This window comes from Nannobrachium achirus (genome assembly GCF_963921795.1).
Source record: "Nannobrachium achirus genome assembly, chromosome: 21".
In the NCBI taxonomy this organism is placed as follows: Eukaryota; Metazoa; Chordata; class Actinopteri; order Myctophiformes; family Myctophidae; genus Nannobrachium; species Nannobrachium achirus.
In genome coordinates, this window is record NC_137828.1 from 18,210,628 (window position 1) to 18,230,153 (window position 19,526).

Genomic DNA, 19,526 nt, shown 5'->3' on the forward strand with positions numbered 1-19,526 from the left:
GCACACATTCCAACAGATCGTAGCAGCCAGGGAACTATGCTTGTACCCCAAATGGGGAAGTTTTCTCATGCCAATAACGCTCCTTTTCATTAATCATTTACTGCCTATGACTAGTTTGACGAGTTATATAAGTGTGTCCACTCTGCCTATGACTAGTATGACGAGTTTGTAAAAAAAAAAAAAAAAAGATTTTTTTTTTTTTGAATTTTTTTTTTTTGAAAAATTATTTTTGGACCCCATCAAATCAAGTAAGCATGATTTCAATCGCGATTTTGCATGTTCAACCCCCATACAACCCCATCTTTCAAACAGGGCGGCCATTTTTGATTACATAACATGTAAAACATAATGGCTATTATCTCAAGAATGCCTGAACGGATTTCCAATCGGATTTTTTTGTTTGAAAGCTGTGAACAAACTGCACAAACATGGTGCATCATCTGTGCATGGGCGTGCATGATCCGTGCACTATAAATTACATTGAAGTCTATGGAGGCTTCTGGCCGGATACCCTGATGGGAGCTGTTTCAAAATGGCAGTACATTTTAAGAAGCAACTCTCTCACTCTAGAGGGTTGTCCCTGCTTCTTATACAGTAGGTGTTGTAAGTGAAAGGTTTTGGTGGAAAGTTGAAACAAAGTTGTTGTTTTTAGCTCTATTATTGCTACTAGTCCTTACCCGTTCAAAGATATGAGCTCCGAAATGATGTGCAGTGTGTGGGTTATGGGGTGTGCACTGTGCACACAGTATATGAGGGATGGAAAGTAACTTTCTGGGCTACAGAGATACTGTGTACCGATCTACATGACAACATCTGAAAGAGGGCCAGCCAACACCAATGCAATAGTAATGGTTCAAGGTTTTTTATGTTCCTTATAGGGTCATCCAAAAAAACATGTTAAAAGTTTCCCATTATATTCTTAGTGGATCAAGGTAAACCATCACTAAACCATAGTTTTGTGGGTCCGTTTTTAGCCAGAGGAATGTTTTTCGTGCAAAACAAATGCTTGCAATGGATTCAGAATCATGAAAGACCCCTAGTTAGACCCCTCACATTCTGAACAGGAGTAGTTCACCACTTTTCAACCTGTCTTCATATAATAGGTCCTCACTAATGTTCATAATAAAATAGCACAATTTTTTTCTATTCAGTCTGGGTCTCATAGGAGAGCTGTCAAATCCTTCCTACCAGTGACATCATCGTTTGACAAAAAAAAAAAAAAAAAAAAAATGTTTTTTTTTTATTTTTTTTATTATTATCACAAGAACAATGGCTTCCACTTTAACATTGCAACTTTTTCAGGAATAGAAAGCCTGCAGTTTCTATTAGCTTGCATTTCCCATTGATGATGTCACCGGTAGGAAGGATTTGACCCACCCACAGCTCTCCTAGAAAAAATTGTGATATGTTATCGTGAACATTAGTGAGGACCTATTATATGAAGATAGGTTGAAAAGTGGTGGAGTGCCCCTTTAAAGAAGATTTGTTTTTGTTCCTGTATAGTAAGTGAAGGGACCAAAACTGAAACCCCCTGAAATTACCTTGATCCACTAAGAATATATTGGGAAACTTTTAACATGTTTTTTGGAATATCCTAAGGATCATAAAAAAAAAACCTGAATGATTACTAATGCAATTTCTTTTGGGTCAGGCCCTTTTTTTTTTTTGCTTAGATTGACTCGTCTCCTCTCTCTGGTCTGGAATCAATACATTCTAATCTTTGTTTTTATATATGTATATCCAGGTTGTTGTTTTTTATTCTTGTGTCAGCAGGTTAAGTGATGTGAGAGCGAGAGAGAGAGAGAGAGATTTACTTGTTCGGTTTTACAATCAAATCCTATATATTTAAACAGACACTAACCTCGTTATGTTGAGGGAACCAGAGTTTTGAACAAACTAACACACTGTATGTATCGTTTTCTTGTATCGAACTGCGTTTGGTTTCTTTTGTCAGATTTTGGGCAAAACCATTTGAAAATAGCAAATCTACAAGTTGTGAGCTTGTAGTTCAATGTCCAAGGTTGTACTTTATTGTTACGTCTTTTGTACAGGTACATAAGACCACAACTTGTTTTGGTTCGGCTTCCTTCAGACAGTGCAGTGGTGTATTATAAAATAACTGCAAAACAACAAAAACAACACATCTAAAGATAAAATAATAAGTAATAATGACGTAGGGACGAAAGAGTGCTCACCACACAGATGTAGATCAGCTGTTTTCAAAGATAGGGCTTAAAGGAATACAGATTTTCAACCTTGCCTTTCATATAATTACATTGAAAGATGCCCAAAGATGATTTATATATCTATCAACGTGAGAACAATGGCTTCCATTATCGCATGCTATAGCCTGCAGCTTCTATTATAGTCAGGGAATTTTAATAAAACCCTGGGAATAAATTCCTAACCAAACAATTTCTTCACCAATGTGTTCGTAAAGGTGTCTAGTAACATATCTAACAAAGATTGAAATTCAACATCCTTAGCAAAATATTTGACAGCTAGGGTTATTCTGGGTCTCATTCACTTACTATGGGGAAAAATCACTCCCACAAATATGCTTTAAGTAGCATGTTAGGGGTCTAACTAGGTGTTTTTAATTATTCTGAATCCATTGCAAGCATTTGTTTTGCACGAAAAACATTCATTGGGCCAAAATCAGACGCAAAAGAACAATGGTTTAGTGATGAGTCATCACTTTTCACAAGGTGTATGGGGTCCATTTTTAGCCCAAGGAATATTTTTCGTGCAAAACAAATGCTTGCAATGGATTCAGAATAATTAAACCCCTCACATCCCACTTAAAGCATATTTTTGGGAGTGATTTTTTTCCCTTATAGTACAGTGTATAGTAAGTGAAAGAGACCCAGAATTACCCTAGCTGTCAAACATTTTGCTAGGGATGTTGAATTTCAATCTTTGTTAGATATGTTACTAGACGACACCTTTACGAACACATTGGTGAAGAAATTGTTTGGTAAGGAATTTATTTCCAGATTTGACAGGTATTCTGCTAATTTTCCCTGACTATTAGCTTGGATTCCTCATTTGGGCCTTTTTATTCGGATCACAGGGTGCAAAGCACAGAAATAAACAACATTTCGATGACATCTTCCAGAAGCCCATTTTTGGGCAGTTATGAAACATCCATGGGAAATCCATTACGGTGGTGGACAGTATCTAGCATTTATGGTCCCATCCTCTTTTACAGTACACTTTAAGACATAATAAGACATAATAAGACAGAATAAAGCCATAATAAGAAATAATGTGTTGGTAATTAGAACTAATATTATTTTATTAGATAAAAAAAAAAAGACAGAATAGCAGAAAGAGCGAATACATTATCTGGCAGCGGCAGGTACCGCTGCACGACCGGCAGTTCAACCAGCAGTCGCGCTGCATCGCCGGTGATAAGACTGCTTCACCACCGCGGCACAGACCAGCAGTTCAACCGGCAGTCCTGGCAGTAGGACCAGCGGTAGGTAGGGCATCGCTGGTAACTGCCGCGGCAGCCACCACCGCACGGACGGGCAGTCTACCGCTATGGGACCTGCCGGTCCATGCGGCGGCCGCCGGTCCTACTGGCGGGACTGCTGGTCCTATCGCCGGCGATGCAGTGCGACTGCTGGTCGAACTGCCGGTCGTGCGGCAGTGTCTGCTGCTGCAGTTCCGCGGCAGGTGCCGGTGCCAGAGAATGTATTCGCTCTTTCTACTATTCTGTCTTTGTTTCTGTCTAATAAAATATATTAGCTCTAATTACCAACACATTATTTCTTATTCTGTCTTATTATGTCTTATTATGTCTTAAAGTGTACTGTAAAAGAGGATGGGACCGCATTTATTTCAGTTAGTTTTCTTATTCAATTGGTTATTTTTTTTTTAAACGCATGACTTTCACTCCAACACATTTCTAACCCAAACTTGACAAAAGATAAAAATAAAGAAAAATTATGAATTAACAACATAAGCTCTATTTCAAAACTTGCAAAAATACCGTAGCTGATGTACAAGCACACAACTCGTCGCAATGTGATGCGAGTCGTCAGAACATTTACTTTGGGGAAAAGTTACTGTGTAATTTGTATTGTTGAATTGTTTTTAAAAGCATGTACTTCTGAATACTTTCACTCAAGTACTATTTTTGACTGAGCAACTTGTAGTTGACTTGTAGTTTACTTGCAGTGCACTTGTAGTTGACTTGTAGTTGACTTTGACAAGCACTGGGGTTTAGTACTTTGTCCTTGTACACCACTGAATGAATAATATAGTCTATTTTCCAGTCTGGGTTTTGTTCATTTATTTGAAAGGTCTAATTGCTCATTATACTAGTGTTGCCTGTCTTGTGGGAAATGATGAATCCTCTCATATACAGATATTTTTTTAAACAAATGAATATTGTGTTAAAAAGCAGCAGATGCCATAGCACCCCAAATCATCACTGACTTCATACTGGACTTAAAGCAACTCTGGCATACATATACATATATATGTATCAAATAAATCCTTGTTTTGAGTGGTCTACTGGTCTCATGTAATATTGTTATATTTTGAGATATGGATTTTTATTTTCATGAGCTGTATACCATAAAACTAAAAAGGTTTTGATTTCACTGCATGCGCAATGCACATTCATTTTCTTCGATTAATCTGTATAGACTACACTACACATAACAGACATGTTATGAAATAAACTGACTTTGATGATATGCCATTCCCCAAGTTGAATAGAACTCATTGTCATTTTGGTAGTTTTGGTTCCATGCCTAATGAAGAATAGATAATGATTGCCTAATAGGCATCTTTGTTGTCAATTTATACAATTTTGTTTTTGTGTTGTTTTTAGCTTTAGCTTATAAAGGTTTTCATTGTTTTCACAGATTCTATTGTTTATTAACATGTCGTGTACTAATGTCATTTGATCTCAGTTATGTAGTTTTTTTGTTTTGTTTTTGTCATCATATTGTTGCAGTGTGTCACATCGAGAAATAAAGAAAATACAAAATAAAAACCTTTGTCAACAAAAAATCCCTCAGTCTCTTTTGCAATGACATAGGTTTAACCCAGCGCTACTCAACCCGCGGCCCGCGGGCCGCATGCGGCCCTTTCCGCATGTCTGTGCGGCCCGTCATGATCATGCCAATAAAAATATGATTTTTCTAAGCCTGTCAAAGTTAACGCGCAACGCAAAATGCGGTGATGTTTGAGCCTCGGTGGACTCCGTAGTCAGGAAGCAAATGCAGTCGAGTCAATGCATTATGCACAGAGCACAGACAGCTGTGCGGAGATGCAGGTGGCTACACTAGATCTATTGTACAACGAGACGGTCAGACAGACAAATCTGCTGAGATTTTGCAGCAGGCTGCAGACAACCACAGTCGGAGTGGAGACGCATGAAGGTCGTGCGATATGAACGCTCGCGACCCGGACCGTCATGTTTTAGGCTAGTGAAGACGTACTTGTCTCTGCCTCCGTGACTCCGCCAGTCAGCACCGACAGACAGTGCACACATTCCAACAGATCGTAGCAGCCAGGGAACTATGCTTGTACCCCAAATGGGGAAGTTTTCTCATGCCAATAACGCTCCTTTTCATTAATCATTTACTGCCTATGACTAGTTTGACGAGTTATATAAGTGTGTCCACTCTGCCTATGACTAGTATGACGAGTTTGTAAAAAACCCATCAAATCACCCCATCAAATCAAGTAAGCATGATTTCAATCGCGATTTTGCATGTTCAACCCCCATACAACCCCATCTTTCAAACAGGGCGGCCATTTTTGATTACATAACATGTAAAACATAATGGCTATTATCTCAAGAATGCCTGAACGGATTTCCAATCGGATTTTTTTGTTTGAAAGCTGTGAACAAACTGCACAAACATGGTGCATCATCTGTGCATGGGCGTGCATGATCCGTGCACTATAAATTACATTGAAGTCTATGGAGGCTTCTGGCCGGATACCCTGATGGGAGCTGTTTCAAAATGGCAGTACATTTTAAGAAGCAACTCTCTCACTCTAGAGGGTTGTCCCTGCTTCTTATACAGTAGGTGTTGTAAGTGAAAGGTTTTGGTGGAAAGTTGAAACAAAGTTGTTGTTTTTAGCTCTATTATTGCTACTAGTCCTTACCCGTTCAAAGATATGAGCTCCGAAATGATGTGCAGTGTGTGGGTTATGGGGTGTGCACTGTGCACACAGTATATGAGGGATGGAAAGTAACTTTCTGGGCTACAGAGATACTGTGTACCGATCTACATGACAACATCTGAAAGAGGGCCAGCCAACACCAATGCAATAGTAATGGTTCAAGGTTTTTTATGTTCCTTATAGGGTCATCCAAAAAAACATGTTAAAAGTTTCCCATTATATTCTTAGTGGATCAAGGTAAACCATCACTAAACCATAGTTTTGTGGGTCCGTTTTTAGCCAGAGGAATGTTTTTCGTGCAAAACAAATGCTTGCAATGGATTCAGAATCATGAAAGACCCCTAGTTAGACCCCTCACATTCTGAACAGGAGTAGTTCACCACTTTTCAACCTGTCTTCATATAATAGGTCCTCACTAATGTTCATAATAAAATAGCACAATTTTTTTCTATTCAGTCTGGGTCTCATAGGAGAGCTGTCAAATCCTTCCTACCAGTGACATCATCGTTTGACAAAAAAAATAAAAAAAAAATGATTTTTTTTTTATTTTTTATTATTATCACAAGAACAATGGCTTCCACTTTAACATTGCAACTTTTTCAGGAATAGAAAGCCTGCAGTTTCTATTAGCTTGCATTTCCCATTGATGATGTCACCGGTAGGAAGGATTTGACCCACCCACAGCTCTCCTAGAAAAAATTGTGATATGTTATCGTGAACATTAGTGAGGACCTATTATATGAAGATAGGTTGAAAAGTGGTGGAGTGCCCCTTTAAAGAAGATTTGTTTTTGTTCCTGTATAGTAAGTGAAGGGACCAAAACTGAAACCCCCTGAAATTACCTTGATCCACTAAGAATATATTGGGAAACTTTTAACATGTTTTTTGGAATATCCTAAGGATCATAAAAAAAAACCCTGAATGATTACTAATGCAATTTCTTTTGGGTCAGGCCCTTTTTTTTTTTTGCTTAGATTGACTCGTCTCCTCTCTCTGGTCTGAAATCAATACATTCTAATCTTTGTTTTTATATATGTATATCCAGGTTGTTGTTTTTTATTCTTGTGTCAGCAGGTTAAGTGATGTGAGAGCAAGAGAGAGAGAGAGAGATTTACTTGTTCGGTTTTACAATCAAATCCTATATATTTAAACAGACACTAACCTCGTTATGTTGAGGGAACCAGAGTTTTGAACAAACTAACACACTGTATGTATCGTTTTCTTTGTATCGAACTGCGTTTGTTTTTTTTTGTCAGATTTTGGGCAAAACCATTTGAAAATAGCAAATCTACAAGTTGTGAGCTTGTAGTTCAATGTCCAAGGTTGTACTTTATTGTTACGTCTTTTGTACAGGTACATAAGACCACAACTTGTTTTGGTTCGGCTTCCTTCAGACAGTGCAGTGGTGTATTATAAAATAACTGCAAAACAACGAAAACAACACATCTAAAGATAAAATAATAAGTAATAATAACGTAGGGACGAAAGAGTGCTCACCACACAGATGTAGATCAGCTGTTTTCAAATATAGGGCTTAAAGGAATACAGATTTTCAACCTTGCCTTTCATATAATTACATTGAAAGATGCCCAAAGATGATTTATATATCTATCAACGTGAGAACAATGGCTTCCATTATCGCATGCTATAACCTGCAGCTTCTATTATAGTCAGGGAATTTTAATAAAACCCTGGGAATAAATTCCTTACCAAACAATTTATTCACCAATGTGTTTGTAAAGGTGTCTAGTAACATATCTAATAAAGATTGAAATTCAACATCCTTAGCAAAATATTTGATAGCTAGGGTTATTCTGGGTCTCATTCACTTACTATGGGGAAAAGTCACTCCCACAAATATGCTTTAAGTAGCATGTTAGGGGTCTAACTAGGTGTTTTTAATTATTCTGAATCCATTGCAAGCATTTGTTTTGCACGAAAAACATTCATTGGGCCAAAATCAGACGCAAAAGAACAATGGTTTAGTGATGAGTCATCACTTTTCACAAGGTGTATGGGGTCCATTTTTAGCCCAAGGAATGTTTTTCGTGCAAAACAAATGCTTGCAATGTATTCAGAATAATTAAAAACACCTAGTTAGACCCCTCACATCCCACTTAAAGCATATTTTGGGAGTGATTTTTTTCCCTTATAGTACAGTGTATAGTAAGTGAAAGAGACCCAGAATTACCCTAGCTGTCAAACATTTTGCTAGGGATGTTGAATTTCAATCTTTGTTAGATATGTTACTAGACGACACCTTTACGAACACATTGGTGAAGAAATTGTTTGGTAAGGAATTTATTCACAGATTTGACAGGTATTCTGCTAATTTTCCCTGACTATTAGCTTGGATTCCTCATTTGGGCCTTTTTATTCGGATCACAGGGTGCAAAGCACAGAAATAAACAACATTTCGATGACATCTTCCAGAAGCCCATTTTTGGGCAGTTATGAAACATCCATGGGAAATCCATTACGGTGGTGGACAGTATCTAGCATTTATGGTCCCATCCTCTTTTACAGTACACTTTAAGACATAATAAGACATAATAAGACAGAATAAAGCCATAATAAGAAATAATGTGTTGGTAATTAGAACTAATATTATTTTATTAGATAAAAAAAAAAAGACAGAATAGCAGAAAGAGCGAATACATTATCTGGCAGCGGCAGGTACCGCTGCACGACCGGCAGTTCAACCAGCAGTCGCGCTGCATCGCCGGTGATAAGACTGCTTCACCACCGCCGCACAGACCAGCAGTTCAACCGGCAGTCCTGGCAGTAGGACCAGCGGTAGGTAGGGCATCGCTGGTAACTGCCGCGGCAGCCACCACCGCACGGACGGGCAGTTTACCACTATGGGACCTGCCGGTCCATGCGGCGGCCGCCGGTCCTACTGGCGGGACTGCTGGTCCTATCGCCGGCGATGCAGTGCGACTGCTGGTCGAACTGCCGGTCGTGCGGCAGTGTCTGCTGCTGCAGTTCCGCGGCAGGTGCCGGTGCCAGAGAATGTATTCGCTCTTTCTACTATTCTGTCTTTGTTTCTGTCTAATAAAATATATTAGCTCTAATTACCAACACATTATTTCTTATTCTGTCTTATTATGTCTTATTATGTCTTAAAGTGTACTGTAAAAGAGGATGGGGCCGCATTTATTTCAGTTAGTTTTCTTATTCAATTGGTTCTTTTTTTTTAAACGCATGACTTTCACTCCAACACATTTCTAACCCAAACTTGACAAAAGATAAAAATAAAGAAAAATTATGAATTAACAACATAAGCTCTATTTCAAAACTTGCAAAAATACCGTAGCTGATGTACAAGCACACAACTCGTCGCAATGTGATGCGAGTCGTCAGAACATTTACTTTGGGGAAAAGTTACTGTGTAATTTGTATTGTTGAATTGTTTTCAAAAGCATGTACTTCTGAATACTTTCACTCAAGTACTATTTTTGACTGAGCAACTTGTAGTTGACTTGTAGTTTACTTGCAGTGCACTTGTAGTTGACTTGTAGTTGACTTTGACAAGCACTGGAGTTTAGTACTTTGTCCTTGTACACCACTGAATGAATAATATAGTCTATTTTCCAGTCTGGGTTTTGTTCATTTATTTGAAAGGTCTAATTGCTCATTATACTAGTGGTGCCTGTCTTGTGGGAAATGATACATCCTCTCATATACAGATATTTTTTAAAACAAATGAATATTGTGTTAAAAAGCAGCAGATGCCATAGCACCCCAAATCATCACTGACTTCATACTGGACTTAAAGCAACTCTGGCATACATATACATATATATGTATCAAATAAATCCTTGTTTTGAGTGGTCTACTGGTCTCATGTAATATTGTTATATTTTGAGATATGGATTTTTATTTTCATGAGCTGTATACCATAAAACTAAAAAGGTTTTGATTTCACTGCATGCGCAATGCACATTTATTTTCTTCGATTAATCTGTATAGACTACACTACACATAACAGACATGTTATGAAATAAACTGACTTTGATGATATGCCATTCCCCAAGTTGAATAGAACTCATTTTCATTTTGGTAGTTTTGGTTCCATGCCTAATGAAGAATAGATATTGATTGCCTAATAGGCATTTTTGTTGTCAATTTATACAATTTGTTTTTGTGTTGTTTTTAGCTTTAGCTTATAAAGGTTTTCATTGTTTTCACAGATTCTATTGTTTATTAACATGTCGTGTACTAATGTCATTTGATCTCAGTTATGTAGTTTTTTTGTTTTGTTTTTGTCATCATATTGTTGCAGTGTGTCACATCGAGAAATAAAGAAAATACAAAATAAAAACCTTTGTCAACAAAAAATCCCTCAGTCTCTTTTGCAATGACATAGGTTTAACCCAGCGCTACTCAACCCGCGGCCCGCGGGCCGCATGCGGCCCTTTCCGCATGTCTGTGCGGCCCGTCATGATCATGCCAATAAAAATATGATTTTTCTAAGCCTGTCAAAGTTAACGCGCAACGCAAAATGCGGTGATGTTTGAGCCTCGGTGGACTCCGTAGTCAGGAAGCGAATGCAGTCGAGTCAATGCATTATGCACAGAGCACAGACAGCTGTGCGGAGATGCAGGTGGCTACACTAGATCTATTGTACAACGAGACGGTCAGACAGACAAATCTGCTGAGATTTTGCAGCAGGCTGCAGACAACCACAGTCGGAGTGGAGACGCATGAAGGTCGTGCGATATGAACGCTCGCGACCCGGACCGTCATGTTTTAGGCTAGTGAAGACGTACTTGTCTCTGCCTCCGTGACTCCGCCAGTCAGCACCGACAGACAGTGCACACATTCCAACAGATCGTAGCAGCCAGGGAACTATGCTTGTACCCCAAATGGGGAAGTTTTCTCATGCCAATAACGCTCCTTTTCATTAATCATTTACTGCCTATGACTAGTTTGACGAGTTATATAAGTGTGTCCACTCTGCCTATGACTAGTATGACGAGTTTGTAAAAAAAAAAAAAAAAGATTTTTTTTTTTTTGAAATTTTTTTTTTTGAAAAATTATTTTTGGACCCCATCAAATCAAGTAAGCATGATTTCAATCGCGATTTTGCATGTTCAACCCCCATACAACCCCATCTTTCAAACAGGGCGGCCATTTTTGATTACATAACATGTAAAACATAATGGCTATTATCTCAAGAATGCCTGAACGGATTTCCAATCGGATTTTTTTGTTTGAAAGCTGTGAACAAACTGCACAAACATGGTGCATCATCTGTGCATGGGCGTGCATGATCCGTGCACTATAAATTACATTGAAGTCTATGGAGGCTTCTGGCCGGATACCCTGATGGGAGCTGTTTCAAAATGGCAGTACATTTTAAGAAGCAACTCTCTCACTCTAGAGGGTTGTCCCTGCTTCTTATACAGTAGGTGTTGTAAGTGAAAGGTTTTGGTGGAAAGTTGAAACAAAGTTGTTGTTTTTAGCTCTATTATTGCTACTAGTCCTTACCCGTTCAAAGATATGAGCTCCGAAATGATGTGCAGTGTGTGGGTTATGGGGTGTGCACTGTGCACACAGTATATGAGGGATGGAAAGTAACTTTCTGGGCTACAGAGATACTGTGTACCGATCTACATGACAACATCTGAAAGAGGGCCAGCCAACACCAATGCAATAGTAATGGTTCAAGGTTTTTTATGTTCCTTATAGGGTCATCCAAAAAAACATGTTAAAAGTTTCCCATTATATTCTTAGTGGATCAAGGTAAACCATCACTAAACCATAGTTTTGTGGGTCCGTTTTTAGCCAGAGGAATGTTTTTCGTGCAAAACAAATGCTTGCAATGGATTCAGAATCATGAAAGACCCCTAGTTAGACCCCTCACATTCTGAACAGGAGTAGTTCACCACTTTTCAACCTGTCTTCATATAATAGGTCCTCACTAATGTTCATAATAAAATAGCACAATTTTTTTCTATTCAGTCTGGGTCTCATAGGAGAGCTGTCAAATCCTTCCTACCAGTGACATCATCGTTTGACAAAAAAAAAAAAAAAAAAAATGATTTTTTTTATTTTTTTATTATTATCACAAGAACAATGGCTTCCACTTTAACATTGCAACTTTTTCAGGAATAGAAAGCCTGCAGTTTCTATTAGCTTGCATTTCCCATTGATGATGTCACCGGTAGGAAGGATTTGACCCACCCACAGCTCTCCTAGAAAAAATTGTGATATGTTATCGTGAACATTAGTGAGGATTATATGAAGATAGGTTGAAAAGTGGTGGAGTGCCCCTTTAAAGAAGATTTGTTTTTGTTCCTGTATAGTAAGTGAAGGGACCAAAACTGAAACCCCCTGAAATTACCTTGATCCACTAAGAATATATTGGGAAACTTTTAACATGTTTTTTGGAATATCCTAAGGATCATAAAAAAAAAACCTGAATGATTACTAATGCAATTTCTTTTGGGTCAGGCCCTTTTTTTTTTTTGCTTAGATTGACTCGTCTCCTCTCTCTGGTCTGAAATCAATACATTCTAATCTTTGTTTTTATATATGTATATCCAGGTTGTTGTTTTTTATTCTTGTGTCAGCAGGTTAAGTGATGTGAGAGCGAGAGAGAGAGAGAGAGATTTACTTGTTCGGTTTTACAATCAAATCCTATATATTTAAACAGACACTAACCTCGTTATGTTGAGGGAACCAGAGTTTTGAACAAACTAACAGACTGTATGTATCGTTTTCTTGTATCGAACTGCGTTTGGTTTCTTTTGTCAGATTTTGGGCAAAACCATTTGAAAATAGCAAATCTACAAGTTGTGAGCTTGTAGTTCAATGTCCAAGGTTGTACTTTATTGTTACGTCTTTTGTACAGGTACATAAGACCACAACTTGTTTTGGTTCGGCTTCCTTCAGACAGTGCAGTGGTGTATTATAAAATAACTGCAAAACAACAAAAACAACACATCTAAAGATAAAATAATAAGTAATAATGACGTAGGGACGAAAGAGTGCTCACCACACAGATGTAGATCAGCTGTTTTCAAAGATAGGGCTTAAAGGAATACAGATTTTCAACCTTGCCTTTCATATAATTACATTGAAAGATGCCCAAAGATGATTTATATATCTATCAACGTGAGAACAATGGCTTCCATTATCGCATGCTATAACCTGCAGCTTCTATTATAGTCAGGGAATTTTAATAAAACCCTGGGAATAAATTCCTTACCAAACAATTTCTTCACCAATGTGTTCGTAAAGGTGTCTAGTAACATATCTAACAAAGATTGAAATTCAACATCCTTAGCAAAATATTTGACAGCTAGGGTTATTCTGGGTCTCATTCACTTACTATGGGGAAAAATCACTCCCACAAATATGCTTTAAGTAGCATGTTAGGGGTCTAACTAGGTGTTTTTAATTATTCTGAATCCATTGCAAGCATTTGTTTTGCACGAAAAACATTCATTGGGCCAAAATCAGACGCAAAAGAACAATGGTTTAGTGATGAGTCATCACTTTTCACAAGGTGTATGGGGTCCATTTTTAGCCCAAGGAATATTTTTCGTGCAAAACAAATGCTTGCAATGGATTCAGAATAATTAACCCCCTCACATCCCACTTAAAGCATATTTTTGGGAGTGATTTTTTTCCCTTATAGTACAGTGTATAGTAAGTGAAAGAGACCCAGAATTACCCTAGCTGTCAAACATTTTGCTAGGGATGTTGAATTTCAATCTTTGTTAGATATGTTACTAGACGACACCTTTACGAACACATTGGTGAAGAAATTGTTTGGTAAGGAATTTATTTCCAGATTTGACAGGTATTCTGCTAATTTTCCCTGACTATTAGCTTGGATTCCTCATTTGGGCCTTTTTATTCGGATCACAGGGTGCAAAGCACAGAAATAAACAACATTTCGATGACATCTTCCAGAAGCCCATTTTTGGGCAGTTATGAAACATCCATGGGAAATCCATTACGGTGGTGGACAGTATCTAGCATTTATGGTCCCATCCTCTTTTACAGTACACTTTAAGACATAATAAGACATAATAAGACAGAATAAAGCCATAATAAGAAATAATGTGTTGGTAATTAGAACTAATATTATTTTATTAGATAAAAAAAAAAAGACAGAATAGCAGAAAGAGCGAATACATTATCTGGCAGCGGCAGGTACCGCTGCACGACCGGCAGTTCAACCAGCAGTCGCGCTGCATCGCCGGTGATAAGACTGCTTCACCACCGCGGCACAGACCAGCAGTTCAACCGGCAGTCCCGGCAGTAGGACCAGCGGTAGGTAGGGCATCGCTGGTAACTGCCGCGGTAGCCACCACCGCACGGACGGGCAGTCTACCGCTATGGGACCTGCCGGTCCATGCGGCGGCCGCCGGTCCTACTGGCGGGACTGCTGGTCCTATCGCCGGCGATGCAGTGCGACTGCTGGTCGAACTGCCGGTCGTGCAGCAGTGTCTGCTGCTGCAGTTCCGCGGCAGGTGCCGGTGCCAGAGAATGTATTCGCTCTTTCTACTATTCTGTCTTTGTTTCTGTCTAATAAAATATATTAGCTCTAATTACCAACACATTATTTCTTATTCTGTCTTATTATGTCTTAAAGTGTACTGTAAAAGAGGATGGGACCGCATTTATTTCAGTTTTCTTATTCAATTGGTTATTTTTTTTTTAAACGCATGACTTTCACTCCAACACATTTCTAACCCAAACTTGACAAAAGATAAAAATAAAGAAAAATTATGAATTAACAACATAAGCTCTATTTCAAAACTTGCAAAAATACCGTAGCTGATGTACAAGCACACAACTCGTCGCAATGTGATGCGAGTCGTCAGAACATTTACTTTGGGGAAAAGTTACTGTGTAATTTGTATTGTTGAATTGTTTTCAAAAGCATGTACTTCTGAATACTTTCACTCAAGTACTATTTTTGACTGAGCAACTTGTAGTTGACTTGTAGTTTACTTGCAGTGCACTTGTAGTTGACTTGTAGTTGACTTTGACAAGCACTGGGGTTTAGTACTTTGTCCTTGTACACCACTGAATGAATAATATAGTCTATTTTCCAGTCTGGGTTTTGTTCATTTATTTGAAAGGTCTAATTGCTCATTATACTAGTGTTGCCTGTCTTGTGGGAAATGATGAATCCTCTCATATACAGATATTTTTTAAAACAAATGAATATTGTGTTAAAAAGCAGCAGATGCCATAGCACCCCAAATCATCACTGACTTCATACTGGACTTAAAGCAACTCTGGCATACATATACATATATATGTATCAAATAAATCCTTGTTTTGAGTGGTCTACTGGTCTCATGTAATATTGTTATATTTTGAGATATGGATTTTTATTTTCATGAGCTGTATACCATAAAACTAAAAAGGTTTTGATTTCACTGCATGCGCAATGCACATTCATTTTCTTCGATTAATCTGTATAGACTACACTACACATAACAGACATGTTATGAATTAAACTGACTTTGATGATATGCCATTCCCCAAGTTGAATAGAACTCATTTTCATTTTGGTAGTTTTGGTTCCATGCCTAATGAAGAATAGATATTGATTGCCTAATAGGCATTTTTGTTGTCAATTTATACAATTTGTTTTTGTGTTGTTTTTAGCTTTAGCTTATAAAGGTTGTCATTGTTTTCACGGATTCTATTGTTTATTAACATGTCGTGTACTAATGTCATTTGATCTCAGTTATGTAGTTTTTTTGTTTTGTTTTTGTCATCATATTGTTGCAGTGTGTCACATCGAGAAATAAAATAAAAACCTTTGTCAACAAAAAATCCCTCAGTCTCTTTTGCAATGACATAGGTTTAACCACTTTAATATGTTAAAAGCTTTAAAAGCCAGTTATGAGTTCCCCACTTCCCTAAAGCCTAGATATTTTTTTCTAATTAAAAAAAACAAAACATTATCAGGTATAATTGTTTTTCTTTTTTTGCACTGGCAGATAATGTCTCTTGTTTATAGTTGATTTCCTCTTCGGAGTTTTCCTAACCCTAACCCTAAGACTTCCTTCAGGAAGTCTCTGTCCTGGTGTATTCTGAGATCTTCGGAGAACATCTGTGTATTGCACCTCTGGCATGATCAGCTTGAGGCAGAGCTCCTGGACCTTGCCGACGTTGACAGGCAGATCGTAGCCCATGATGTCGACGTCGCTGGGCGGCTGCCAGGGCCGCAGCGCCTTGTTCTTGATCTGCTTTGCCGGGAGGAGCCGCGGCATCTGGCCTCCGAAGCAACTCTGCATCAGCCTCCCCCGGGCCCGTCGCAGGAGGCGCACCTCCCTCGCCACGCAGGCCGGGCCCAGGGCGGCCAGCTTCCGCCAAAGCGAGGCGTTGAAGTGGTCGTAGAGCTGCGCGTCCAGGGAATTCCAGGCGCGGATCTTGGCGGGGAGGCACGGTGCGAGGTCCCGCTTGGCGCCTGCTGCTCGCATGTTGAGCCTGACGTACAGAACGTCCTCCAGGTCCCAGGACATCAGGCGGCGGAGGAGAACCAGCGACTCGTCAAAGTACTCCGCGATCATCACCAGGGAGAAGGAGCGATCCACCCCCGCCACGAAGTCACGGACGTAAGCTGCGTCTGGCACCCGTCGGTCGTTGTCACCGCCCAGGTCGAAGGTGAGGGCGTTGCGGGCGGGCATGACCTTTTCGCCTGGATGGTAGTACCGCCAGGGTTCCTGCAAGAAGGCCTCCAAGGATCCGTTGGGAACCTTCTTGAAGCTCTCACATTCCTGTTTGAAATAAGTGAACATCGACTCAAACATGGAGCCCGGCTCTCGGAGAATAGTGATGTATGCGGTGTCTTTCGGCATGAGCCTCTGCACCTGGAAAATAAACAATAATAATAATTAGTGTGGTTGCCTGACGGGGCAACACATTATAGTTCTAGGGAAACCTTAAAGATTTCTAAGGTAAACTGTAACTGTTGATAGACTTTTTTTCCGCTGCCAACTCCTCAAAAATGGCGTAACTTTCATCATCAATGATGTAACTTTATTCATTACTAGGGTAACTTTTCCGCTGCCATTGGAACTTGATGGAATGGGAATGGAAATCAATGGGGAATCAATGGGATAGGGAATCAATGGGAGTGGGAATCAATAATCAATAGGGAATCAATTGGTCGAGCTTCACATGACAGTTAGCTTACTGCAGAATATAGTCACGCCAGCAACCACACTTGCAATTTCCAATTGCATCTTCTCTAGTTATTATTATTATTATTTAATGTATTTAAAGGCCACAGTTTGTGTTCCATATTCTATGAGATATTATAATTTGTTCCCTTTTGTGTTTCATTTGTAGAACCATGGCAATCATCATTTAATGTCACCTATTCACCTATCCATCATTATCCGGAAAATAAATAAAACTGGATAATTGATTGCAACCTGGTGTCCTTGTGGTTATGTGGTCTTGTGGCTCCAGTTTGAACTTTATTTCCTAACAAAATGGACCCCACAAAACTATGGTTTAGTGATGAGTCATCACTTTTCACAGTTGTGTAGGGTCCATTTTAGCCCAAGGAATGTTTTTCATGGAAAACAAATGCTTGCAATGGATTCAGAATCATGAAAATCCCATAGATAGACCCCTCACATGATATTTAAAGAAGATTTTTGGGGGGGTCTTTTTTCCCTTGTATGGTAAGTGAATTAGAGCCACCAGATCCCATGGGAAAAGTGCTTGGGACCGTCAATTTTTGAATTCGGCACACAAAAATACCCCTAGGTGCAAATGTTCACGCTTTCTGCCGGAAGTGAACACATTAGCCTATTTTTGTTACATATTTCTCCCACTAGTAGGCCTAGGTGTATTTGTGCCATGTCACCTCCATAAACAGTTGTGTTCATCTTTCTTTTTTTTTTCTTCATCCGGCAGATCTGCAAGCTCAACAGGTAACAATATTGTGAGGTTGTAGATTGCCTATTTTCAAGTAGCCAATGTAGGTATATGGGGTTATAAGTGGTTAAACTGATTTGGATGCATATTAACTCTTTAGTCCGCTGACCTTCCCACCGCCCATCACGCACACTCTTCCTGTGTGATGTTTCATTTAGGCCAACCTTTATTCTAACAAAAAAAAAAGAACATATTGACACACACACGCACACAGAGATCTTGTGCATTTGTTCCACTGCTTGCTGCTGCTGTTGTACCCTACTGGCTCACCTGCCAGGAGCGTCCACTGGGAGGTGCTGTCGTACCCTGTACTGGCTCACCTGCCAGGAGTACCCACTGGGAGGATGTAGAGCCATTGTACTCACCTGCTGCAAAGGTCGACGGGATCAGGACTCAAACCCGCGACACACTGTCAGGCCGGATTACCAGCCTAGGTGCCTGGACCACTAACTACCCTGTGGCCCAGGCTGTTTTGTACAGTTTTGACTCGCTTGGATAAGTGGTTGTCCAGAAGCGCCAATCCGATCGATATTTCCACATATGGGCCTATACGGATATCCAGAAGTCCTGAAGCTCCGATCCAACCAATATGCCCATATATGGGCATGCCAATATACAGGGTATGGGCATAAACTAATGACATCAGGGATCTCCATATATGGGCACAAAAGGGACACAAATGTGGACAGACAGTTGTTTACATGCATGCAGATGCATTAATGCTTCAGCGAGATTGTATAGCAGGATCTGTAGCCTATGGTCACCTGGTAGTCAAACTCATTCGTGAAGATTCTAATCTTGCCAACTCTCTCATGAGAGTATTGTAATCGTGGAAGTGGATCTTAGTGGATATTTTCAAGTCCCTTAGACTGATGGTACACACCTGTTCCTGACACCCGTTTATCTCTCTCCATCAAGTACCACTGCCAGGGATGTCGTGCGATCCTCTTCTCCTTCCCCCCGTTGGTGAACTTGTGGATCTGTGCGGTCGCAACGCCAGGGATGATCAGACACGCCGTCATGATGCCAAATACGGGCAGTATTTCATACCACATACTTGCAAACTCGATATCTGTTGTCTGCCCTAAGGCCAATTTGGTGGTTTTATTTTGATCAGCAACAGAGCAAAGCTACTGTAACAAAATGTCAAATATCCTTCGACTCTTCAGACTTAATGAAACAGCTACTCTGTCAGCAGCTTTTACAGCGGTGGTGACGTCACAATTAGTTACAACCTCACATTTTGATTGGCTCAGACCCATTTTCAGCATTTCCAAATATAGAACACCGCCGCCACCAACAACCTGTGCATTATTATGACATAATCGCGGCCTGTGCCGGTAGGCCAGTCAATCTGAGGTTTGACCCAAAAGAAATTGCATTGATCCTTAGGGTCATCCAAAAAACATCATATCCCATTATATTCTTAGTGGATCAAGGTGAAT

The 19,526-nt window shown here is 39.5% G+C and overlaps 1 protein-coding gene across 1 annotated transcript in view; it reads right to left on the reverse strand.

Moving 5' to 3' along the window:
* LOC308306620 (galactose-3-O-sulfotransferase 3-like) overlaps window positions 1–19,103 on the reverse strand; it is a gene marked incomplete at both ends in the record, with an annotated part of 30,226 nt that extends 11,123 nt beyond the window's left edge. The window contains 3 exons of the mRNA XM_080751659.1: window positions 16,185–17,003; window positions 18,352–18,449; window positions 18,965–19,103. Of these exons, the coding sequence (XP_080607785.1) occupies window positions 16,185–17,003; window positions 18,352–18,449; window positions 18,965–19,103 (1,056 nt within the window). The remainder of the gene's footprint in view (window positions 1–16,184; window positions 17,004–18,351; window positions 18,450–18,964) is intronic.
* Window positions 19,104–19,526: the final 423 nt, after the last annotated feature.